The sequence below is a fragment of the Peromyscus leucopus genome, chromosome 16_21 (genome assembly GCF_004664715.2).
Source record: "Peromyscus leucopus breed LL Stock chromosome 16_21, UCI_PerLeu_2.1, whole genome shotgun sequence".
Lineage (NCBI taxonomy): Eukaryota > Metazoa > Chordata > Mammalia > Rodentia > Cricetidae > Peromyscus > Peromyscus leucopus.
This window is the reverse complement of record NC_051084.1, coordinates 60,998,795-61,024,514: the sequence shown is the minus strand read 5'-3', so window position 1 is coordinate 61,024,514 and position 25,720 is coordinate 60,998,795. Positions and strand designations below refer to the sequence as shown.

The following is a 25,720-nucleotide window of genomic DNA, read 5'->3' as shown; positions in this document are numbered from 1 at the left end:
TGGCTTTGTCTCTCGAGTACCGGGATTAAAGGTGTTCACCACTGCCATGCTCATAGTTACTATATTCTACCGAGGAAATACTGTAGTGTTGAAAATAATCCTGGACTCTCTTCAAGTATAACCTGATTTTATGTTCACAGTATCTGTATTATTTCTCCTGCTGTTGTACATAAAATCTTTTTTACCTTCAAAAAAAAGGACAAACACTATTGAATTGTTTAAGGTAACATATATAGAATATACAAATCATGGAGACAGAAAAATGAGACATTATCTCAAGATGTACAAGAAAGAAATAAAGAGCAATGATTTCCTAAGTACAGAATGTCTGTTTTATGTGAGGGAAATGTCCCACAAATGGAGAATAGAATCAAGAAACAATATCATGAATGTATTAAATCAATAAATTAATGTAATTCATGACTATCATAAATATAATGATTGAATGAATACTGTGAATGTAATCCATGAATACCACGAATGCAATTATTATCATGAGTGTAATTATAAATAAATAAAAAATAAATAAATAAATAAATAAATAAATAAATAAATAAATAAATAAAAACAGCGTGGCAGTGGGTGGTCCTGCTCACATTTAATCCCAGGCATCAGGAAGCAGAGGCAGGCAGATCTTTGTGACTTTGAGGCCAGCCTGGTCTACAGTGCAAGATCAAGCAATGGCACTTAGCTACACAGAGCAATTCTTTCTCAAAAACCAAAAATTAAGTCAATAAAACAAACAAACACTTAATTATAAAAGGAAAATTAAAATTAGATGTGAACAATGACAACATATTCCCCAAGAGCTAGTCGTCACTAATTTTTTTCTATCAAACACAAACATTTCTTGAAGGGCTGGGTGGAGACGCACACCTTTAATCCTAGCACTGGGGAGGCAGAGTCAGGAGGTACCTTGTGAGTTCCAGGACAGCCAGACCTACATTAGAGAGACCCAGTCTTATATGACATGAAACAAACAAAGAAAAAAAGAGAGTTAAAGAGAAAAAAAGAAATTATCCTGGCCACGGTGGTTACCATTGATATAAATCATGCCTGATAAATCTTGAGCCTTGAGAAATCAGTAACTTTCCAGAGATGACCAAGCAACAGAAAAAGCTGCACTATAATAAGCAGGTCATTTTTACAATGTTGCTTCAAACATCCATGCACCTAGATGCTGACATAACACAACATTCAGACTGGAATTTAGAGACCTGCACTGCAGCCTGGAGAAAGAATGTTGACTTGATAATGGTTGGTGTGAAACTTCACTGAGGAGAAATACCTTGTCTGCATCTTGAATTTCTGCAGGCTGGGCTCAAACTCACAGGACTGCCTATCTCTGCCTCCCCAGTGTTGGGAATAAAAAAGGCATGTACCCCCTTTTCTGACTTTATTTCTCTTAATTTCGGGAGTATTATATAATTACACCATTTTATCTCTTCCCTTTTATCCATTCCAACCCAGTCACATACCCCTCCTTGATCTCTTTCAAATTATGGCCCATTTCATTAGCTGTCTTCACAGGCATATATATATTTGTATGTATGTATGTATGTACGTATGTATGTATGTACGAATGTATGTATGTACAAGCTCAGCATGTTTTCCTCTACCCCCTAAGCTCTAAACTATGAAATTATGAAATAAATAACAAATGCCACCACCCTATAGGAACTAGGGATGTAGACTAGACTAACCCACAAACACTGTTTTTATAAGAAGGACAGTTAGGGTGCTGTCATGGTGCCTCAGGTTCTTAATCCCTGCACTGTAGAGGAAGAGATGGGTGGATCTCTGTGAGAATGAGACCATCCTGACGTACATAGTAAGTTCCAGGACAGCCAGAGCTATGTAGAGAGACCTGGTCTCCAAGGAAACAAGATAAAACAAAAAAGAAATAAACAGAGGTAGCACCCACCAATGACCTTCGTGCTCCTGCATATTTGTCCCTCATCCACTTTTTGTTTTTGGTTTTTTGAGACAGGGTTTCTCTGTGTAGCTTTGGAGCCTGCCCTGGAACTCATTCTGTAGGACAGGGTGCCCTGGAATTCACAGATAACTACCTACCTCTGCCTCCCAAGTGCTGGGATTAAAGGCGTGCGCCAACACCACTTGGACCTCAGCTACTTTTCTAGTTGATACTCCGGAGACTTCCTCACCCACCTTTAAGATTACCTAGAAGAAAATTAGTATTCTTGGGACTAGTGATGACCTCACTGTATTAAAAGAGTAAGCCAAGTGCTGATTGGCTGGATTAATAGGGGAAACTTAGGGATGAATCCTTTACCCTAAGGTGGGTCAAGGGCTGGGTTTTAGGAGGGAGTATATTAGCCAGAACCTGGGCCCTTCTTCACAACTACATTGGACAGTCATCTGCTTGGAGTTGCCTTATTCTGAAGTGGGAGCAATGGATCTTTTGATGGATATAGATGGCTTCAACGAGAATGCCTGCTGGACATTGCCTGAAAACTTTGATGTCCCACTTGTGACATTCATAGATGAAGCCCCGGGAGAGCACATATTTGGTAGGTGGCCTTTCCTATGTCTTCTTCCCCTCTTTCATGGTTTTCCAATCTTCTCCTTTTATGCAGTCTGTCCCAGATTCCTAGTTGTTGTGTGACACCATTCCTGGGGAGATGTGGGCAAGTATGTACTCAGCCCTGAGAGGGAACCTATACCAGCCAAGGAAGCCATCAGTAGAACTTGGTGAACCAATGAGAATTATTGGGGCTCCTTGGGGGTAGTAGTGAGGGGTTACCCACAGGAGCAGAAATGACTCCAAGACAGCTGTGTCACTAAAGCCCACCCAGTATGGGGGACAGCTCACAAGCAACTCAACATGCCATTGTGTGATCTTTCCCAGGGGCTCAGATGGTCTCTGCTTCTTTCAGACTTGTTGGACTGTGTTTCTCCCCAGCTCTGTCTGCCTCAGCCTGACTTCTGACAGTCTTTACTGCTTACCTACCCTTTTTGTTTTGTCATTGTGAGACAGAGTGTCTGTGTGTAGCCTTGGCTGTCCTGGAATCTGCTCTGTAGATCAAGATATCCCCCTGCCTCTGCCTCCTGAGTGCCAGGATTAAAGGTGTGTTTGATCATCTCCCAGTTTACTTAAGTGCACTTAGCCAGGTCTGATCAATTTTGTTGGACTTCCAGAACTTGCTTATTTCTTCTGTCTTAAGGGGCTTTCCGGCAGGATAGAGTGTGTACCTTGTCCGGTTCTTAAACATTTTGTGGATTTTTGCTTGATTTTTGAGATAGTGTCCCTCTATTAGCCCTGTGTGTTCTGGAACTAGCTTTACAATCCAGGCTGCCCTTGACCTCACAAGGATGTGTCTGTCTCTTTGCTCTGAGTGCCAGCATTAAAGGAGTGCACCACAATACCGCCACACCCTATTCTTCTATCTCTTCTCCAACATCCACTGTCTTTTTTTACAGCTTCACTCAGAACAGGTTTTAATCTTGGAGGTAACTGCCACACAATTCCAGCCTCCTCACATAGTGCTAGTGGCTTATAAATCCTTTTGTTGTATCTTGTATGTTCAGGCCATGAAGACTTAAACCTCAGGAGCATCCAGCTACACAGCAACACCCTCATTCAACTGGAGAGGTGGTTTACAGCCTCAGGCCAGACTCGAGTCACTGTGGTTGGACCACTCAGAGCAAAGCGGTGGTTGATGGATATGATTCGGAGTGTGGGGAGCCAGCAAGCTTACCACCAGGCCCGAGGTAGGTGACTCTGACAGATATGCCCTTGAGGGTTGACTGCCTGACAGATAATAGTTGTATGGCACCATAGATTCTGATTGAGTCTCTCAGGACTGTGGGAATCCAGATGCTCCTCAAAGTCCATTCTAAGGGAAACAGTTTTAGGTTACAGCCATTTTCATTTCCTGAGGTCTCTAAGATCCTGGGGAGTTATGAATAGAAGACCTGGGTGGGTGGGCCTGGGCTTGTCTGAATTCTTCCCCTATCATGTCCCCAAGGGAGTCTTGGATTCCAGTCCTGAGCTTCACTTTACCAGTGTTCCACTTTCTGTCCCTAGGTGAAAAGATGTTGCATCACGTCCAGAACCAACCCCCGACCAAAGCTGACTTGGATGACTCTTTCAGCATGCCCGCATATATATTTGGCCTAATTCTTGATATCGGTTTTGGGTTCTGACCTGGCTGGCCTCGACCTCACAGCGATACACCTGGCTTTGTCTCCTGAGTACCGGGATTAAAAGTGTTCACCACTGCCAGGCTCATATTTACTATATTCCACCGAGAAAATACTGTACTTTTGAAAATAATCCTGGACTTTTCAAGTATAACCTGATTTTATGTTCAAGCTATCTGTATTATTTCTCCTGCTGTTGTACATAAAATCTTTTTTACCTTCAAAAAAAAGGATAAACACTATTGAATTGTTTAAGGTAACATATATAGAATATACAAATCATGGAGACAGAAAAATTAGACATTATCTCAAGATGTACAAGAAAGAAATAAAGGGCAATGATTACCTAAGTGCAGAATGTCTGTTTTGTGTGAGGGAAATGTCCCACAAATGGAGAATAGAATCAAGAAACAATATCATGAATGTATTAAATCAATAAATTAATGTAATTCATGACTATCATAAATATAATGATTGAATGAATACTGTGAATGTAATCCATGAATACCACGAATGCAATTATTATCATGAGTGTAATTATAAATGAATAAATAAATAAGAAATAAATAAATAAAAACATCGTTTCAGTGGGTGGTCCTGCCCACTTTTAATCCCAGGCCTCAGGAAGCAGAGGCAGACAGATCTTTGGGACTTTGAGGCCAGCCTGGTCTACAGTGCAAGATCCAGCAATGGCACTTAGCTACACAGAGCAATTCTTTCTCAAAAACCAAAATTTAAGTCAATAAAACAAACAAACAAACAAACACTTAAGTATAAAAGGAAAAATTAAAATTAGATGTGAACAATGACAACATACTCCCCACGAGCTAGTTGTCACTAATTTTTTCTATCAAACACAAACATTTCTTGAAGGTCTGTGTGGAGATGCACACCTTTAATCCTAGCACTGGGGAGGCAGAGTCAGGAGGTACCCTGTGAGTTCCAGGACAGCCAGACCTACATTAGAGAGATCCAGTCTTAAAGACATGAAACAAACAAAGAATCAAAGAGTGTTAAAGAGAAAAAAAGAAATTATCGTGGCCAAGGTGGTTACCAATACTATAAATCATGCCTGATAAATCTTGAGTCCTGAGAAATCACTAACTTGCCAGAGATGATCAAGCATCAGAAAAAGCTGCACTATAATAAGCGGGCCATTTTTACAATGTTGCTTCAAACATCCATGCACCTAGATGCTGACATAACACAACATTCAGACTGGAATTTAGAGACGTGCACTGCAGCCTGGAGAAAGAATGTTGACTTGATAATGGTTGGTGTGAAACTTCACTGAAGGAGAAATACCTTGTCTGCATCTTGAATTTCTGCAGGCTGGGCTCAAACTCACAGGACTGCCTATCTCTGCCTCCCCAGGGTTGGGAATAAAGGCATGTACCCCCTTTTCTGACTTTATTTCTCTTATTTGGGGGAGTATTATATAACTACACTATTTTAGCTCGTTCCTTTCATCCATTCCAACCCAATCACCTACCCCTCCTTGATCTCTTTCAAATTCATGGCCAATTTCATTAGCTGTCTTCACAGACATATATATATATGTATGTATATTTGTATGTATGTATGTATGTATGTATGTATGTATGTATGTAACGAGCTCAGCATGTTTTCCTCTACCCCCTAAGCTCTAAACTATTATCAAATAAATAATAAATGCCACCACCCTATGGGAACTAGGGATGTAGACTAGACTTACCCACAAACACTGTTTTTATAAGAAGGGCAGTTAGGGTGCTGTCATGGTGCCTCAGGTCCTTAATCCCTGCACTGTGGAGGAAGAGATGGGTGGATCTCTGTGAGAATGAGACCAACCTGATGTACATAGTAAGTCCCAGGACAGCCAGAGCTATGTAGAGAGACCTGCTCTCCAAGGAAACAAGATAAAACAAAAAAGAAATAAACAGAGGTAGCACCCGCCAAGGACCTTCCTGCTCCGGCACATTTGTCCCTCATCCACTTTTTCTTTTTGGTGTTTTGAGACAGGGTTTCTCTGTGTAGCTTTGGAGCCTGCCCTGGAACTCACTCTTTAGCACAGGGTGGCCTGGAACTCACAGAGATCCACCTGCCTCTGCCTCCCAAGTGCTGGATTAAAGGCGTGCACCAACACCACTTGGACCTCAGCTACTTTTCTAGTTGATACTCCGGAGACTTCCTCACCCACCTTTAAGATTACCTAGAAGAAAATTAGTATTCTTGGGACTAGTGATGACCTCACTGTATTAAAAGAGTAAGCCAAGTGCTGATTGGCTGGATTAATAGGGGAAACTTAGGGATGAATCCTTTACCCTAAGGTGGGTCAAGGGCTGGGTTTTAGGAGGGAGTATATTAGCCAGAACCTGGGCCCTTCTTCACAGCTACATTGGACAGTCATCTGCTTGGAGTTGCCTTATTCTGAAGTGGGAGCAATGGATCTTTTGATGGATATAGATGGTGTCAACGAGAATGCCTGCTGGACATTGCCTGAAAACTTTGATGTCCCACTTGTGACATTCATAGATGAAGCCCAGGAAGAGCACATATTTGGTAGGTGGCCTTTCCTATGTCCTCTTCCCCTCTTTCATGGTTTTCCAATCTTCTCCTTTTATGCAGTCTGTCCCAGATTCCTAGTTGTTGTGTGACACCATTCCTGGGAGATGTGGGCAAGTATGTACTCAGCCCTGAGAGGGAACCTATACCAGCACAGGAAGCCATCAGTAGAACTTGGTGAACCAATGAGAATTATTGGGGCTCCTTGGGGTAGTAGTGAGGGGTTACCCACAGGAGCAGAAATGACTCCAAGACAGCTGTGTCACTAAAGCCCACCCAGTATGGGGGACAGCTCACAAGCAACTCAACATGCCATTGTGTGATCTTTCCCAGGGGCTCAGATGGTCTCTGCTTCTTTCAGACTTGTTGGACTGTGTTTCTCCCCAGCTCTGTCTGCCTCAGCCTGACTTCTGACAGTCTTTACTGCTTACCTACCCTTTTTGTTTTGTCATTGTGAGACAGAGTGTCTGTGTGTAGCCTTGGCTGTCCTGGAATCTGCTCTGTAGATCAAGATATCCCCTGCCTCTGCCTCCAGAGTGCCGGGATTAAAGGTGTGTTTGATCACCTCCCAGTTTACTTCAGTGCACTTGGTGAGGTCTGATCAATTTTGATGGACTTCCAGAACTTGCTTATTTCTTCTGTCTTAAGGGCTTTCCTGGAGGACGGAGTGTGTACCTTGCCCGGTTCTTAAACATTTTGCTGGATTTTTGCTTTTGATTTTTGAGATAGTGTCCCTCTATATAGCCCTGTGTGGCCTGGAACTAGCTTTATAATCCAGGCTGCCCTTGACCTCACAAGGATGTGTCTGTCTCTTTGCTCTCAGTGCCAGCATTAAAGGAGTGGACCACCATGACAGCCACACCCTGTTCTTCTGCCACACCCTGTTTTTCTACCTCTTCTCCAACATCCACTGTATATTTTTACAGCTTCACTCAGAACAGGTTTTAATCTTGGAGGTAACTGCCACCCAAATCCAGCCTCCTCACATAGTGCTTGTGGCTTATAAATCCTTTTTTTGTATTTTGTGTGTTCAGGCCATGAAGACTTATACCTCAGAAGCATCCAGCTACACAGCAACACCCTCATTCAACTGGAGAGGTGGTTTACAGCCTCAGGCCAGACTCGAGTCACTGTGGTTGGACCACTCAGAGCAAAGCGGTGGTTGATGGATATGATTCGGAGTGTGGGGAGCCAGCAAGCTTACCACCAGGCCCGAGGTAGGTGACTTTGACAGATATGCCCTTGAGGGTTGACTGCCTGACAGATAATAAATAGTTGTATGGCACCATAGATTCTGATTGAGTCTCTCAGGACTGTGGGAATCCAGATACTCCTCCAAGTCCATTCTAAGGGAAGCAGTTTTAGGTTACAGCCATTTTCTTTTCCTGAGGTCTCTAAGATCCTGGGGAGGTATGAATGGATGACCTGGGTGGGTGGGCCTGGGCTTGTCTGTATTCTTCCCCTATCATGTCCCCAAGGGAGTCTTGGATCCCATCCTGAGCTTCACTTTACCAGTGTTCCACTTTCTCTCCCTAGGTGAAAAGATGTTGCATCACGTCCAGAACCAAACCCTGTCCACAGCTGACTTGGATGACTCTTTCAGCATGCCCGCATACATATTTGGCCTGATTCTTTTTTTTTTTTTCTTTTCTTTTTTTCTTTTTTTTTTTTTTTTTTGGTTTTTCGAGACAGGGTTTCTCTGTGTAGCTTTGCGCCTTTCCTGGAGCTCACTTGGTAGCCCAGGCTGGCCTCGAACTCACAGAGATCCGCCTGGCTCTGCCTCCCGAGTGCTGGGATTAAAGGCGTGCGCCACCAACGCCCGGCTTGGCCTGATTCTTGATATCATTTTTGGGTTCTGACCTGCCTGGCCTCGACCTCACTAAGATACACCTGGCTTTGTCTCCCGAGTACTGGGATTAAAAGGTGTTCACCACTGCCAGGCTCATATTTACTATATTCCACCGAGAATTTACTGTACTGTTGAAAATAATCTTGGGCTTTTCAAGTATAACCTGTTTTTATGTTCATGCCATCTATATTATTTCTCCTACTGTTGTACATAAAATCTTTTTTACCTTCAAAAAAAAAGGACAAACACTATTGAATTGTTTAAGGTAACATATATAGAATATACAAATCATGGAGACAGAAAAATTAGACATTATCTCAAGATGTAGAAGAAAGAAATAAAGAGCAATGACTTCCTAAGTACAGAATGTCTGTTTTGTGTGAGGGAAAAGTCCCACAAATGGAGAGTAGAATCAAGAAATAATATCATGAATGTATTAAATCAATAAATTAATGGAATTCATGAATATCATAAATATAATTGAATACATATTGTGAATGTAATCCATGAATACCATGAATGTAATTATTATCATGAGTGTAACTATCAATAAATAAATAAATAAATAAATAAATAAATAATTAAATAATTAAATAAATAAAAAAACAGCGTGGCAGTGGGTGGTCCTGCACACATTTAATCACAGGCCTCAGGAAGCAGAGGCAGGCAGATCTTTGTGACTTTGAGGCCAGCCTGGTCTACAGTGCAAGATCCAGCAATGGCACTAAGCTACACAGAGCAATTCTTTCTCAAAAACCAAAAATTAAGTCAATAAAACAAATAGACAAACATACAAACACTTAATAATAAAACGAAAAATTGAAATTATATGTGAACAATGACAACATATTCCCCAAGAGCTTGTTGTCACTATTTTTTTCTATCAAACACAAACATTTCTTGAAGTTCTGGTGGAGACGCACACCTTTAATCCTAGCACTAGGGAGGCAGAGTCAGGAGGTACCCTGTGAGTTCTAGGACAGCCAGACCGACACTAGAGAGACCCAGTCTTATATATCATGAAACAAAAAAGAAACAAAGAGAGTTAAAGAGAAAAAAGGAAATTATCGTGGCCAAGGTGGTTACCATTGCTATAAATCATGCCTGATAAATCTTGAGCCCTGAGAAATCACTAACTTGCCAGAGATGATCAAGCATCAGAAAAAGCTGCACTATAATAAGCGGGCCATTTTTACAATGTTGCTTCAAACATCCATGCACCTAGATGCTGACATAACACAACATTCAGACTGGAATTTAGAGACGTGCACTGCAGCCTGGAGAAAGAATGTTGACTTGATAATGGTTGGTGTGAAACTTCACTGAAGGAGAAATACCTTGTCTGCATCTTGAATTTCTGCAGGCTGGGCTCAAACTCACAGGACTGCCTATCTCTGCCTCCCCAGGGTTGGGAATAAAGGCATGTACCCCCTTTTCTGACTTTATTTCTCTTATTTGGGGGAGTATTATATAATTACACTATTTTAGCTCGTTCCTTTCATCCATTCCAACCCAATCACCTATCCCTCCTTGATCTCTTTCAAATTCATGGCCAATTTCATTAGCTGTCTTCACAGACATACATATATATATAAGTATGTATATTTGTATGTATGTATGTATGTATATTTGTATGTATGTATGTATGTATGTATGTATGTATGTAACGAGCTCAGCATGTTTTCCTCTACCCCCTAAGCTCTAAACTATTATCAAATAAATAATAAATGCCACCACCCTATGGGAACTAGGGATGTAGACTAGACTTACCCACAAACACTGTTTTTATAAGAAGGGCAGTTAGGGTGCTGTCATGGTGCCTCAGGTCCTTAATCCCTGCACTGTGGAGGAAGAGATGGGTGGATCTCTGTGAGAATGAGACCAACCTGATGTACATAGTAAGTCCCAGGACAGCCAGAGCTATGTAGAGAGACCTGCTCTCCAAGGAAACAAGATAAAACAAAAAAGAAATAAACAGAGGTAGCACCCGCCAAGGACCTTCCTGCTCCTGCACATTTGTCCCTCATCCACTTTTTCTTTTTGGTGTTTTGAGACAGGGTTTCTCTGTGTAGCTTTGGAGCCTGCCCTGGAACTCACTCTTTAGCACAGGGTGGCCTGGAACTCACAGAGATCCACCTGCCTCTGCCTCCCAAGTGCTGGATTAAAGGCGTGCACCAACACCACTTGGACCTCAGCTACTTTTCTAGTTGATACTCCGGAGACTTCCTCACCCACCTTTAAGATTACCTAGAAGAAAATTAGTATTCTTGGGACTAGTGATGACCTCACTGTATTAAAAGAGTAAGCCAAGTGCTGATTGGCTGGATTAATAGGGAAACTTAGGGATGAATCCTTTACCCTAAGGTGGGTCAAGGGCTGGGTTTTAGGAGGAGTATATTAGCCAGAACCTGGGCCCTTCTTCACAGCTACATTGGACAGTCATCTGCTTGGAGTTGCCTTATTCTGAAGTGGAGCAATGGATCTTTTGATGGATATAGATGGTGTCAACGAGAATGCCTGCTGGACATTGCCTGAAAACTTTGATGTCCCACTTGTGACATTCATAGATGAAGCCCAGGAAGAGCACATATTTGGTAGGTGGCCTTTCCTATGTCCTCTTCCCCTCTTTCATGGTTTTCCAATCTTCTCCTTTTATGCAGTCTGTCCCAGATTCCTAGTTGTTGTGTGACACCATTCCTGGGAGATGTGGGCAAGTATGTACTCAGCCCTGAGAGGGAACCTATACCAGCCAAGGAATGCCATCAGTAGAACTTGGTGAACCAATGAGAATTATTGGGCTCCTTGGGGTAGTAGTGAGGGTTACCCACAGGAGCAGAAATGACTCCAAGACAGCTGTGTCACTAAAGCCCACCCAGTATGGGGACAGCTCACAAGCAACTCAACATGCCATTGTGTGATCTCTCCAGGGGCTCAGATGGTCTCTGCTTCTTTCAGACTTGTTGGACTGTGTTTCTCCCCAGCTCTGTCTGCCTCAGCCTGACTTCTGACAGTCTTTACTGCTTACCTACCCTTTTTGTTTTGTCATTGTGAGACAGAGTGTCTGTGTGTAGCCTTGGCTGTCCTGGAATCTGCTCTGTAGATCAAGATATCCCCCTGCCTCTGCCTCCAGAGTGCCGGGATTAAAGGTGTGTTTGATCACCTCCCAGTTTACTTCAGTGCACTTGGTGAGGTCTGATCAATTTTGATGGACTTCCAGAACTTGCTTATTTCTTCTGTCTTAAGGGGCTTCCTGGAGGACGGAGTGTGTACCTTGCCCGGTTCTTAAACATTTTGCTGGATTTTTGCTTTTGATTTTTGAGATAGTGTCCCTCTATATAGCCCTGTGTGGCCTGGAACTAGCTTTATAATCCAGGCTGCCCTTGACCTCACAAGGATGTGTCTGTCTCTTTGCTCTCAGTGCCAGCATTAAAGGAGTGGACCACCATGACAGCCACACCCTGTTCTTCTGCCACACCCTGTTTTTCTACCTCTTCTCCAACATCCACTGTATATTTTTACAGCTTCACTCAGAACAGGTTTTAATCTTGGAGGTAACTGCCACACAATTCCAGCCTCCTCACACAGTTCTATTGCCTTATAAATCCTTTTTTTGTATTTTGTGTGTTCAGGCCATGAAGACTTACACCTCAGAAGCATCGAGCTACACAGCAACACCCTCATTCAACTGGAGAGGTGGTTTACAGCCTCAGGCCAGACTCGAGTCACTGTGGTTGGACCACTCAGAGCAAAGCGGTGGTTGATGGATATGATTCGGAGTGTGGGGAGCCAGCAAGCTTACCACCAGGCCCGAGGTAGGTGACTTTGACAGATATGCCCTTGAGGGTTGACTGCCTGACAGATAATAAATAGTTGTATGGCACCATAGATTCTGATTGAGTCTCTCAGGACTGTGGGAATCCAGATACTCCTCCAAGTCCATTCTAAGGGAAGCAGTTTTAGGTTACAGCCATTTTCATTTCCTGAGGTCTCTAAGATCCTGGGGAGGTATGAATGGATGACCTGGGTGGGTGGGCCTGGGCTTGTCTGTATTCTTCCCCTATCATGTCCCCAAGGAGTCTTGATCCCATCCTGAGCTTCACTTTACCAGTGTTCCACTTTCTCTCCCTAGGTGAAAAGATGTTGCATCACGTCCAGAACCAAACCCTGTCCACAGCTGACTTGGATGACTCTTTCAGCATGCCCGCATACATATTTGGCCTGATTCTTTTTTTTTTTTCTTTTCTTTTTTTTTTCTTTTTTTTTTTTTTGGTTTTTCGAGACAGGGTTTCTCTGTGTAGCTTTGCGCCTTTCCTGGAGCTCACTTGGTAGCCCAGGCTGGCCTCGAACTCACAGAGATCCGCCTGGCTCTGCCTCCCGAGTGCTGGGATTAAAGGCGTGCGCCACCAACGCCCGGCTTGGCCTGATTCTTGATATCATTTTTGGGTTCTGACCTGCCTGGCCTCGACCTCACTAAGATACACCTGGCTTTGTCTCCCGAGTACTGGGATTGAAGGTGTTCACCACTGCCAGGCTCATATTTACTATATTCCACCGAGAATTTACTGTACTGTTGAAAATAATCTTGGGCTTTTCAAGTATAACCTGTTTTTATGTTCATGCCATCTATATTATTTCTCCTACTGTTGTACATAAAATCTTTTTTACCTTCAAAAAAAAAAGGACAAACACTATTGAATTGTTTAAGGTAACATATATAGAATATACAAATCATGGAGACAGAAAAATTAGACATTATCTCAAGATGTAGAAGAAAGAAATAAAGAGCAATGACTTCCTAAGTACAGAATGTCTGTTTTGTGTGAGGGAAAAGTCCCACAAATGGAGAGTAGAATCAAGAAATAATATCATGAATGTATTAAATCAATAAATTAATGGAATTCATGAATATCATAAATATAATTATTGAATACATATTGTGAATGTAATCCATGAATACTATGAATGTAATTATTATCATGAGTGTAACTATCAATAAATAAATAAATAAATAAATAAATAAATAAATAAATAATTAATTAAATAAATAAAAAAACAGCGTGGCAGTGGGTGGTCCTGCACACATTTAATCACAGGCCTCAGGAAGCAGAGGCAGGCAGATCTTTGTGACTTTGAGGCCAGCCTGGTCTACAGTGCAAGATCCAGCAATGGCACTAAGCTACACAGAGCAATTCTTTCTCAAAAACCAAAAATTAAGTCAATAAAACAAATAGACAAACATACAAACACTTAATAATAAAACGAAAAATTGAAATTATATGTGAACAATGACAACATATTCCCCAAGAGCTTGTTGTCACTATTTTTTTCTATCAAACACAAACATTTCTTGAAGTTCTGGGTGGAGACGCACACCTTTAATCCTAGCACTAGGGAGGCAGAGTCAGGAGGTACCCTGTGAGTTCTAGGACAGCCAGACCGACACTAGAGAGACCCAGTCTTATATATCATGAAACAAACAAAGAAACAAAGAGAGTTAAAGAGAAAAAAGGAAATTATCGTGGCCAAGGTGGTTACCATTGCTATAAATCATGCCTGATAAATCTTGAGCCCTGAGAAATCACTAACTTGCCAGAGATGATCAAGCATCAGAAAAAGCTGCACTATAATAAGCGGGCCATTTTTACAATGTTGCTTCAAACATCCATGCACCTAGATGCTGACATAACACAACATTCAGACTGGAATTTAGAGACGTGCACTGCAGCCTGGAGAAAGAATGTTGACTTGATAATGGTTGGTGTGAAACTTCACTGAAGGAGAAATACCTTGTCTGCATCTTGAATTTCTGCAGGCTGGGCTCAAACTCACAGGACTGCCTATCTCTGCCTCCCCAGGGTTGGGAATAAAGGCATGTACCCCCTTTTCTGACTTTATTTCTCTTATTTGGGGGAGTATTATATAATTACACTATTTTAGCTCTTTCCTTTCATCCATTCCAACCCAATCACCTATCCCTCCTTGATCTCTTTCAAATTCATGGCCAATTTCATTAGCTGTCTTCACAGACATATATATATATATATATGTATGTATATTTGTATGTATGTATGTATGTATATTTGTATGTATGTATGTATGTATGTATGTATGTATGTATGTATGTAACGAGCTCAGCATGTTTTCCTCTACCCCCTAAGCTCTAAACTATTATCAAATAAATAATAAATGCCACCACCCTATGGGAACTAGGGATGTAGACTAGACTTACCCACAAACACTGTTTTTATAAGAAGGGCAGTTAGGGTGCTGTCATGGTGCCTCAGGTCCTTAATCCCTGCACTGTGGAGGAAGAGATGGGTGGATCTCTGTGAGAATGAGACCAACCTGATGTACATAGTAAGTCCCAGGACAGCCAGAGCTATGTAGAGAGACCTGCTCTCCAAGGAAACAAGATAAAACAAAAAAGAAATAAACAGAGGTAGCACCCGCCAAGGACCTTCCTGCTCCTGCACATTTGTCCCTCATCCACTTTTTCTTTTTGGTGTTTTGAGACAGGGTTTCTCTGTGTAGCTTTGGAGCCTGCCCTGGAACTCACTCTTTAGCACAGGGTGGCCTGGAACTCACAGAGATCCACCTGCCTCTGCCTCCCAAGTGCTGGGATTAAAGGCGTGCACCAACACCACTTGGACCTCAGCTACTTTTCTAGTTGATACTCCGGAGACTTCCTCACCCACCTTTAAGATTACCTAGAAGAAAATTAGTATTCTTGGGACTAGTGATGACCTCACTGTATTAAAAGAGTAAGCCAAGTGCTGATTGGCTGGATTAATAGGGGAAACTTAGGGATGAATCCTTTACCCTAAGGTGGGTCAAGGGCTGGGTTTTAGGAGGAGTATATTAGCCAGAACCTGGGCCCTTCTTCACAACTACATTGGACAGTCATCTGCTTGGAGTTGCCTTATTCTGAAGTGGGAGCAATGGATCTTTTGATGGATATAGATGGTTTCAACGAGAATGCCTGGTGGACATTGCCTGAAAACTTTGATGACCCACTTGTGACATTCATAGATGAAGCCCAGGGAGAGCACATATCTGGTAGGTGGCCTTTCCTATGTCCTCTTCCCCTCTTTCATGGTTTTCCTATCTTCTCCTTTTATGCAGTCTGTCCCAGATTCCTAGTTGTTGTGTGACACCATTCCTGGGGAGATGTGGGCAAGTATGTACTCAGCCCTGAGAGGGAACCTATACCAGCCAAGGAAGCCATCAGTAGAACTTGGTGAACCAATGAGAATTATTGGGGCTCCTTGGGGGTAGTAGTGAGGGGTTACCCACAGGAGCAGAAATGACTCCAAGACAGCTGTGCCACTAAAGCCCACCCAGTATGGGGGACAGCTCACAAGCAACTCAACATGCCATTGTGTGATCTTTCCCAGGGGCTCAGATGGTCTCTGCTTCTTTCAGACTTGTTGGACTGTGTTTCTCCCCAGCTCTGTCTGCCTCAGCCTGACTACTGACAGTCTTTACTGCTTACCTACCCTTCTTGTTTTGTCATTGTGAGACAGAGTGTCTGTGTGTAGCCTTGGCTGTCCTGGAATCTGCTCTGTAGATCAAGATATCCCCTGCCTCTGCCTCCAGAGTGCCGGGATTAAAGGTGTGTTTGATCACCTCCCAGTTTACTTCAGTGCACTTGGTGAGGTCTGATCAATTTTGATGGACTTCCAGAACTTGCTTATTTCTTCTGTCTTAAGGGGCTTTCCTGGAGGACGGAGTGTGTACCTTGCCCGGTTCTTAAACATTTTGCTGGATTTTTGCTTTTGATTTTTGAGATAGTGTCCCTCTATATAGCCCTGTGTGGCCTGGAACTAGCTTTATAATCCAGGCTGCCCTTGACCTCACAAGGATGTGTCTGTCTCTTTGCTCTCAGTGCCAGCATTAAAGGAGTGGACCACCATGACAGCCACACCCTGTTCTTCTATCTCTTCTCCAACATCCACTGTCTTTATTTACAGCTTCACTCAGAACAGGTTTTAATTTTGGAGGTAACTGCCACCCAAATCCAGCCTCCTCACATAGTGCTAGTGCCTTATAAATCCTTTTGTTGTATCTTGTGTGTTCAGGCCATGAAGATGTATACCTCAGAAGCATCGAGCTACACAGCAACACCCTCATTCAACTGGAGAGGTGGTTTACAGCCTCAGGCCAGACTCGAGTCTCTGTGGTTGGACCACTCAGAGCAAAGCGGTGGTTGATGGATATGATTCGGAGTGTGGGGAGCCAGCAAGCTTACCACCAGGCCCGAGGTAGGTGACTTTGACAGATATGCCCTTGAGGGTTGACTTCCTGACAGATAATAGTTGTATGGCACCATAGATTCTGATTGAGTCTCTCAGGACTGTGGGAATCCAGATGCTCCTCCAAGTCCATTCTAAGGGAAACAGTTTTAGGTTACAGCCATTTTCTTTTCCTGAGGTCTCTAAGATCCTGGGGAGGTATGAATAGATGACTGGTTGGTTGGGCCTGGGCTTGGCTATATTCTTTCCCTATCCTGTCCCCAAGGGAGTCTTGGATCCCATCCTGAGCTTCACTTTACCAGTGTTCCACTTTCTCTCCCTAGGTGAAAAGATGTTGCATCACGTCCAGAACCAAACCCTGTCCACAGCTGACTTGGGTGACTCTTTCAGCATGCCCGCATACATATTTGGCCTGATTCTTGATATCGTTTTTGGGTTCTGACCTGGCTGGCCTGGAACTCACAAAGATACACCTGGCTTGGTCTCCCGAGTACCGGGATTAAAGGTTTTCACCACTGCCAGGCTCATATTTACTATATTCCACCGAGAAATTACTGTACTGTTGAAAATAATCTTGGACTTTTCAAGTATAACCTGTTTTTATGTTCATGCCATCTATATTATTTCTCCTACTGTTGTACATAAAATCTTTTTTACCTTCAAAATAAAAAGGACAAACACTATTGAATTGTTTAAGGTAACATATATAGAATATACAAATCATGGAGACAGAAAAATTAGACATTATCTCAAGATGTAGAAGAAAGAAATAAAGAGCAATGACTTCCTAAGTACAGAATGTCTGTTTTGTGTGAGGGAAAAGTCCCACAAATGGAGAGTAGAATCAAGAAATAATATCATGAATGTATTAAATCAATAAATTAATGGAATTCATGAATATCATAAATATAATTATTGAATACATATTGTGAATGTAATCCATGAATACTATGAATGTAATTATTATCATGAGTGTAACTATCAATAAATAAATAAATAAATAAATAAATAAATAAATAAATAAATAAATAGATAAAAAACCCAGCGTGGCAGTGGGTGGTCCTGCACACATTTAATCACAGGCCTCAGGAAGCAGAGGCAGGCAGATCTTTGTGACTTTGAGGCCAGCCTGGTCTACAGTGCAAGATCCAGCAATGGCACTAAGCTACACAGAGCAATTCTTTCTCAAAAACCAAAAATTAAGTCAATAAAACAAATAGACAAACATACAAACACTTAATAATAAAACGAAAAATTGAAATTATATGTGAACAATGACAACATATTCCCCAAGAGCTTGTTGTCACTATTTTTTTCTATCAAACACAAACATTTCTTGAAGTGCTGGGTGGAGACGCACACCTTTAATCCTAGCACTACGGAGGCAGAGTCAGGAGGTACCCTGTGAGTTCCAGGACAGCCAGACCGACACTAGAGAGACCCAGTCTTATATATCATGAAACAAACAAAGAAACAAAGAGAGTTAAAGAGAAAAAAGGAAATTATCGTGGCCAAGGTGGTTACCATTGCTATAAATCATGCCTAATAAATCTTGAGCCCTGAGAAATCAGTAACTTGCCAGAGATGATCAAGCATCAGAAAAAGCTGCACTGTAATAAGCGGGCCATTTTTACAATGTTGCTTCAAACATCCATGCACCTAGATGCTGACATAACACAACATTCAGACTGGAATTTAGAGACGTGCACTGCAGCCTGGAGAAAGAATGTTGACTTGATAATGGTTGGTGTGAAACTTCACTGAAGGAGAAATACCTTGTCTGCATCTTGAATTTCTGCAGGCTGGGCTCAAACTCACAGGACTGCCTATCTCTGCCTCCCCAGGGTTGGGAATAAAGGCATGTACCCCCTTTTCTGACTTTATTTCTCTTATTTGGGGGAGTATTATATAATTACACTATTTTAGCTCGTTCCTTTCATCCATTCCAACCCAATCACCTACCCCTCCTTGATCTCTTTCAAATTCATGGCCAATTTCATTAGCTGTCTTCACAGACATATATATATATGTATGTATATTTGTATGTATGTATGTATGTATGTATGTATGTATGTAACGAGCTCAGCATGTTTTCCTCTACCCCCTAAGCTCTAAACTATTATCAAATAAATAATAAATGCCACCACCCTATGGGAACTAGGGATGTAGACTAGACTTACCCACAAACACTGTTTTTATAAGAAGGGCAGTTAGGGTGCTGTCATGGTGCCTCAGGTCCTTAATCCCTGCACTGTGGAGGAAGAGATGGGTGGATCTCTGTGAGAATGAGACCAACCTGATGTACATAGTAAGTCCCAGGACAGCCAGAGCTATGTAGAGAGACCTGCTCTCCAAGGAAACAAGATAAAACAAAAAAGAAATAAACAGAGGTAGCACCCGCCAAGGACCTTCCTGCTCCTGCACATTTGTCCCTCATCCACTTTTTCTTTTTGGTGTTTTGAGACAGGGTTTCTCTGTGTAGCTTTGGAGCCTGCCCTGGAACTCACTCTTTAGCACAGGGTGGCCTGGAACTCACAGAGATCCACCTGCCTCTGCCTCCCAAGTGCTGGGATTAAAGGCGTGCACCAACACCACTTGGACCTCAGCTACTTTTCTAGTTGATACTCCGGAGACTTCCTCACCCACCTTTAAGATTACCTAGAAGAAAATTAGTATTCTTGGGACTAGTGATGACCTCACTGTATTAAAAGAGTAAGCCAAGTGCTGATTGGCTGGATTAATAGGGGAAACTTAGGGATGAATCCTTTACCCTAAGGTGGGTCAAGGGCTGGGTTTTAGGAGGGAGTATATTAGCCAGAACCTGGGCCCTTCTTCACAGCTACATTGGACAGTCATCTGCTTGGAGTTGCCTTATTCTGAAGTGGGAGCAATGGATCTTTTGATGGATATAGATGGTGTCAACGAGAATGCCTGCTGGACATTGCCTGAAAACTTTGATGTCCCACTTGTGACATTCATAGATGAAGCCCAGGAAGAGCACATATTTGGTAGGTGGCCTTTCCTATGTCCTCTTCCCCTCTTTCATGGTTTTCCAATCTTCTCCTTTTATGCAGTCTGTCCCAGATTCCTAGTTGTTGTGTGACACCATTCCTGGGGAGATGTGGGCAAGTATGTACTCAGCCCTGAGAGGGAACCTATACCAGCAAGGAAGCCATCAGTAGAACTTGGTGAACCAATGAGAATTATTGGGGCTCCTTGGGGGTAGTAGTGAGGGGTTACCCACAGGAGCAGAAATGACTCCAAGACAGCTGTGTCACTAAAGCCCACCCAGTATGGGGGACAGCTCACAAGCAACTCAACATGCCATTGTGTGATCTCTCCCAGGGGCTCAGATGGTCTCTGCTTCTTTCAGACTTGTTGGACTGTGTTTCTCCCCAGCTCTGTCTGCCTCAGCCTGACTTCTGACAGTCTTTACTGCTTACCTACCCTTTTTGTTTTGTCATTGTGAGACAGAGTGTCTGTGTGTAGCCTTGGCTGTCCTGGAATCTGCTCTGTAGATCAAGATATCCCCCTGCCTCTGCCTCCAGAGTGCCGGGATTAAAGGTGTGTTTGATCACCTCCCAGTTTACTTCAGTGCACTTGGTGAGGTCTGATCAATTTTGATGGACTTCCAGAACTTGCTTATTTCTTCTGTCTTAAGGGGCTTTCCTGGAGGACGGAGTGTGTACCTTGCCCGGTTCTTAAACATTTTGCTGGATTTTTGCTTTTGATTTTTGAGATAGTGTCCCTCTATATAGCCCTGTGTGGCCTGGAACTAGCTTTATAATCCAGGCTGCCCTTGACCTCACAAGGATGTGTCTGTCTCTTTGCTCTCAGTGCCAGCATTAAAGGAGTGGACCACCATGACAGCCACACCCTGTTCTTCTGCCACACCCTGTTTTTCTACCTCTTCTCCAACATCCACTGTATATTTTTACAGCTTCACTCAGAACAGGTTTTAATCTTGGAGGTAACTGCCACCCAAATCCAGCCTCCTCACATAGTGCTTGTGGCTTATAAATCCTTTTTTTGTATTTTGTGTGTTCAGGCCATGAAGACTTATACCTCAGAAGCATCCAGCTACACAGCAACACCCTCATTCAACTGGAGAGGTGGTTTACATCCTCAGGCCAGACTCGAGTCACTGTGGTTGGACCACTCAGAGCAAAGCGGTGGTTGATGGATATGATTCGGAGTGTGGGGAGCCAGCAAGCTTACCACCAGGCCCGAGGTAGGTGACTTTGACAGATATGCCCTTGAGGGTTGACTGCCTGACAGATAATAAATAGTTGTATGGCACCATAGATTCTGATTGAGTCTCTCAGGACTGTGGGAATCCAGATACTCCTCCAAGTCCATTCTAAGGGAAGCAGTTTTAGGTTACAGCCATTTTCTTTTCCTGAGGTCTCTAAGATCCTGGGGAGGTATGAATGGATGACCTGGGTGGGTGGGCCTGGGCTTGTCTGTATTCTTCCCCTATCATGTCCCCAAGGGAGTCTTGGATCCCATCCTGAGCTTCACTTTACCAGTGTTCCACTTTCTCTCCCTAGGTGAAAAGATGTTGCATCACGTCCAGAACCAAACCCTGTCCACAGCTGACTTGGATGACTCTTTCAGCATGCCCGCATACATATTTGGCCTGATTCTTTTTTTTTTTTTTCTTTTCTTTTTTTTTTTTTTTTTTTTTTTTTGGTTTTTCGAGACAGGGTTTCTCTGTGTAGCTTTGCGCCTTTCCTGGAGCTCACTTGGTAGCCCAGGCTGGCCTCGAACTCACAGAGATCCGCCTGGCTCTGCCTCCCGAGTGCTGGGATTAAAGGCGTGCGCCACCAACGCCCGGCTTGGCCTGATTCTTGATATCATTTTTGGGTTCTGACCTGCCTGGCCTCGACCTCACAAAGATACACCTGGCTTTGTCTCCCGAGTACTGGGATTAAAGGTGTTCACCACTGCCAGGCTCATATTTACTATATTCCACCGAGAATTTACTGTACTGTTGAAAATAATCTTGGGCTTTTCAAGTATAACCTGTTTTTATGTTCATGCCATCTATATTATTTCTCCTACTGTTGTACATAAAATCTTTTTTACCTTCAAAAAAAAGGACAAACACTATTGAATTGTTTAAGGTAACATATATAGAATATACAAATCATGGAGACAGAAAAATTAGACATTATCTCAAGATGTAGAAGAAAGAAATAAAGAGCAATGACTTCCTAAGTACAGAATGTCTGTTTTGTGTGAGGGAAAAGTCCCACAAATGGAGAGTAGAATCAAGAAATAATATCATGAATGTATTAAATCAATAAATTAATGGAATTCATGAATATCATAAATATAATTGAATACATATTGTGAATGTAATCCATGAATACCATGAATGTAATTATTATCATGAGTGTAACTATCAATAAATAAATAAATAAATAAATAAATAAATAAATAATTAAATAAATAAAAAAACAGCGTGGCAGTGGGTGGTCCTGCACACATTTAATCACAGGCCTCAGGAAGCAGAGGCAGGCAGATCTTTGTGACTTTGAGGCCAGCCTGGTCTACAGTGCAAGATCCAGCAATGGCACTAAGCTACACAGAGCAATTCTTTCTCAAAAACCAAAAATTAAGTCAATAAAACAAATAGACAAACATACAAACACTTAATAATAAAACGAAAAATTGAAATTATATGTGAACAATGACAACATATTCCCCAAGAGCTTGTTGTCACTATTTTTTTCTATCAAACACAAACATTTCTTGAAGTTCTGGGTGGAGACGCACACCTTTAATCCTAGCACTAGGGAGGCAGAGTCAGGAGGTACCCTGTGAGTTCTAGGACAGCCAGACCGACACTAGAGAGACCCAGTCTTATATATCATGAAACAAACAAAGAAACAAAGAGAGTTAAAGAGAAAAAAGGAAATTATCGTGGCCAAGGTGGTTACCATTGCTATAAATCATGCCTGATAAATCTTGAGCCCTGAGAAATCAGTAACTTGCCAGAGATGATCAAGCATCAGAAAAAGCTGCACTATAATAAGCGGGCCATTTTTACAATGTTGCTTCAAACATCCATGCACCTAGATGCTGACATAACACAACATTCAGACTGGAATTTAGAGACGTGCACTGCAGCCTGGAGAAAGAATGTTGACTTGATAATGGTTGGTGTGAAACTTCACTGAAGGAGAAATACCTTGTCTGCATCTTGAATTTCTGCAGGCTGGGCTCAAACTCACAGGACTGCCTATCTCTGCCTCCCCAGGGTTGGGAATAAAGGCATGTACCCCCTTTTCTGACTTTATTTCTCTTATTTGGGGGAGTATTATATAATTACACTATTTTAGCTCGTTCCTTTCATCCATTCCAACCCAATCACCTATCCCTCCTTGATCTCTTTCAAATTCATGGCCAATTTCATTAGCTGTCTTCACAGACATATATATATATATGTATGTATATTTGTATGTATGTATGTATGTATATTTGTATGTATGTATGTATGTATGTATGTATGTAACGAGCTCAGCATGTTTTCCTCTACCCCCTAAGCTCTAAACTATTATCAAATAAATAATAAATGCCACCACCCTATGGGAACTAGGGATGTAGACTAGACTTACCCACAAACACTGTTTTTATAAGAAGGGCAGTTAGGGTGCTGTCATGGTGCCTCAGGTCCTTAATCCCTGCACTGTGGAGGAAGAGATGGGTGGATCTCTGTGAGAATGAGACCAACCTGATGTACATAGTAAGTCCCAGGACAGCCAGAGCTATGTAGAGAGACCTGCTCTCCAAGGAAACAAGATAAAACAAAAAAGAAATAAACAGAGGTAGCACCCGCCAAGGACCTTCCTGCTCCTGCACATTTGTCCCTCATCCACTTTTTCTTTTTGGTGTTTTGAGACAGGGTTTCTCTGTGTAGCTTTGGAGCCTGCCCTGGAACTCACTCTTTAGCACAGGGTGGCCTGGAACTCACAGAGATCCACCTGCCTCTGCCTCCCAAGTGCTGGGATTAAAGGCGTGCACCAACACCACTTGGACCTCAGCTACTTTTCTAGTTGATACTCCGGAGACTTCCTCACCCACCTTTAAGATTACCTAGAAGAAAATTAGTATTCTTGGGACTAGTGATGACCTCACTGTATTAAAAGAGTAAGCCAAGTGCTGATTGGCTGGATTAATAGGGGAAACTTAGGGATGAATCCTTTACCCTAAGGTGGGTCAAGGGCTGGGTTTTAGGAGGGAGTATATTAGCCAGAACCTGGGCCCTTCTTCACAGCTACATTGGACAGTCATCTGCTTGGAGTTGCCTTATTCTGAAGTGGGAGCAATGGATCTTTTGATGGATATAGATGGTGTCAACGAGAATGCCTGCTGGACATTGCCTGAAAACTTTGATGTCCCACTTGTGACATTCATAGATGAAGCCAGGAAGAGCACATATTTGGTAGGTGGCCTTTCCTATGTCCTCTTCCCTCTTTCATGGTTTTCCAATCTTCTCCTTTTATGCAGTCTGTCCCAGATTCCTAGTTGTTGTGTGACACCATTCCTGGGGAGATGTGGGCAAGTATGTCCCCAGCCATGAGAGGGAACCCATAACAGCAAAGGAAGCCATCAGTAGAAGTTGGTGAACCAATGAGAATTATTGGGGCTTCTTAGGGGTAGTAGTGAGGGGTTAGCCACAGGAGCAGAAATGACTCCAAGACAGCTGTGTCACTAAAGCCCACCCAGTATGGGGACAGCTCACAAGCAACTCAACATGCCATTGTGTGATCTCTCCCAGGGGCTCAGATGGTCTCTGCTTCTTTCAGACTTGTTGGACTGTGTTTCTCCCCAGCTCTGTCTGCCTCAGCCTGACTTCTGACAGTCTTTACTGCTTACCTACCCTTTTTGTTTTGTCATTGTGAGACAGAGTGTCTGTGTGTAGCCTTGGCTGTCCTGGAATCTGCTCTGTAGATCAAGATATCCCCTGCCTCTGCCTCCAGAGTGCCGGGATTAAAGGTGTGTTTGATCACCTCCCAGTTTACTTCAGTGCACTTGGTGAGGTCTGATCAATTTTGATGGACTTCCAGAACTTGCTTATTTCTTCTGTCTTAAGGGGCTTTCCTGGAGGACGGAGTGTGTACCTTGCCCGGTTCTTAAACATTTTGCTGGATTTTTGCTTTTGATTTTTGAGATAGTGTCCCTCTATATAGCCCTGTGTGGCCTGGAACTAGCTTTATAATCCAGGCTGCCCTTGACCTCACAAGGATGTGTCTGTCTCTTTGCTCTCAGTGCCAGCATTAAAGGAGTGGACCACCATGACAGCCACACCCTGTTCTTCTGCCACACCCTGTTTTTCTACCTCTTCTCCAACATCCACTGTATATTTTTACAGCTTCACTCAGAACAGGTTTTAATCTTGGAGGTAACTGCCACCCAAATCCAGCCTCCTCACATAGTGCTTGTGGCTTATAAATCCTTTTTTTGTATTTTGTGTGTTCAGGCCATGAAGACTTATACCTCAGAAGCATCCAGCTACACAGCAACACCCTCATTCAACTGGAGAGGTGGTTTACAGCCTCAGGCCAGACTCGAGTCACTGTGGTTGGACCACTCAGAGCAAAGCGGTGGTTGATGGATATGATTCGGAGTGTGGGGAGCCAGCAAGCTTACCACCAGGCCCGAGGTAGGTGACTTTGACAGATATGCCCTTGAGGGTTGACTGCCTGACAGATAATAAATAGTTGTATGGCACCATAGATTCTGATTGAGTCTCTCAGGACTGTGGGAATCCAGATACTCCTCCAAGTCCATTCTAAGGGAAGCAGTTTTAGGTTACAGCCATTTTCTTTTCCTGAGGTCTCTAAGATCCTGGGGAGGTATGAATGGATGACCTGGGTGGGTGGGCCTGGGCTTGTCTGTATTC

The 25,720-nt window shown here is 42.8% G+C and overlaps 4 protein-coding genes across 4 annotated transcripts; all 4 read left to right on the top strand.

Annotated features, from left to right (window-relative positions):
- The first annotated feature begins 2,425 nt into the window (after positions 1-2,425).
- LOC114692365 (KH homology domain-containing protein 1-like) lies at positions 2,426-4,236 on the top strand. The gene is made up of 3 exons (XM_028868098.2): positions 2,426-2,531; positions 3,550-3,732; positions 4,049-4,236. Exons 1-3 carry the CDS (start codon positions 2,426-2,428, stop codon positions 4,165-4,167), a joined length of 408 nt encoding a protein of 135 aa, XP_028723931.1. The 3' UTR covers positions 4,168-4,236.
- A 6,797-nt stretch (positions 4,237-11,033) lies between these two features.
- On the top strand, positions 11,034-14,332 carry LOC114692363 (putative KHDC1-like protein). Its single transcript, XM_037199572.1, has 4 exons — positions 11,034-11,151; positions 12,157-12,369; positions 12,687-12,773; positions 14,151-14,332. Exons 1-4 carry the CDS (start codon positions 11,034-11,036, stop codon positions 14,330-14,332), a joined length of 600 nt encoding a protein of 199 aa, XP_037055467.1.
- A 1,163-nt stretch (positions 14,333-15,495) lies between these two features.
- On the top strand, positions 15,496-17,251 carry LOC114692362 (putative KHDC1-like protein). Its single transcript, XM_028868095.1, has 3 exons — positions 15,496-15,613; positions 16,636-16,818; positions 17,133-17,251. Exons 1-3 carry the CDS (start codon positions 15,496-15,498, stop codon positions 17,249-17,251), a joined length of 420 nt encoding a protein of 139 aa, XP_028723928.1.
- Positions 17,252-19,699: 2,448 nt separating this feature from the next.
- Positions 19,700-24,676, top strand: LOC114692361 (putative KHDC1-like protein). Its single transcript, XM_037199571.1, has 5 exons — positions 19,700-19,817; positions 20,858-21,040; positions 21,360-21,446; positions 24,135-24,259; positions 24,650-24,676. The coding sequence occupies exons 1-5, from the start codon at positions 19,700-19,702 to the stop codon at positions 24,674-24,676; spliced, it is 540 nt and encodes a 179-aa protein (XP_037055466.1).
- The last annotated feature ends 1,044 nt before the right edge of the window (positions 24,677-25,720 follow it).

Coding starts and splice junctions, on each gene's coding strand:
- LOC114692365 (XM_028868098.2), top strand. CDS start 2,426: ATGGATATAGATGGCTTCAACGAGAATGCCTGCTGGACATTGCCTGAA. Junction 2,532..3,549: donor CCCGGGAGAGCACATATTTG/GTAGGTGGCCTT, acceptor TTGTATGTTCAG/GCCATGAAGACTTAAACCTC. Junction 3,733..4,048: donor AGCTTACCACCAGGCCCGAG/GTAGGTGACTCT, acceptor TTCTGTCCCTAG/GTGAAAAGATGTTGCATCAC.
- LOC114692363 (XM_037199572.1), top strand. CDS start 11,034: ATGGATCTTTTGATGGATATAGATGGTGTCAACGAGAATGCCTGCTGG. Junction 11,152..12,156: donor CCAGGAAGAGCACATATTTG/GTAGGTGGCCTT, acceptor CTATTGCCTTAT/AAATCCTTTTTTTGTATTTT. Junction 12,774..14,150: donor CATGCCCGCATACATATTTG/GCCTGATTCTTT, acceptor CTAACTTGCCAG/AGATGATCAAGCATCAGAAA.
- LOC114692362 (XM_028868095.1), top strand. CDS start 15,496: ATGGATCTTTTGATGGATATAGATGGTTTCAACGAGAATGCCTGGTGG. Junction 15,614..16,635: donor CCAGGGAGAGCACATATCTG/GTAGGTGGCCTT, acceptor TTGTGTGTTCAG/GCCATGAAGATGTATACCTC. Junction 16,819..17,132: donor AGCTTACCACCAGGCCCGAG/GTAGGTGACTTT, acceptor TTCTCTCCCTAG/GTGAAAAGATGTTGCATCAC.
- LOC114692361 (XM_037199571.1), top strand. CDS start 19,700: ATGGATCTTTTGATGGATATAGATGGTGTCAACGAGAATGCCTGCTGG. Junction 21,041..21,359: donor AGCTTACCACCAGGCCCGAG/GTAGGTGACTTT, acceptor TTCTCTCCCTAG/GTGAAAAGATGTTGCATCAC. Junction 24,260..24,649: donor CCAGGAAGAGCACATATTTG/GTAGGTGGCCTT, acceptor GTTTCTCCCCAG/CTCTGTCTGCCTCAGCCTGA.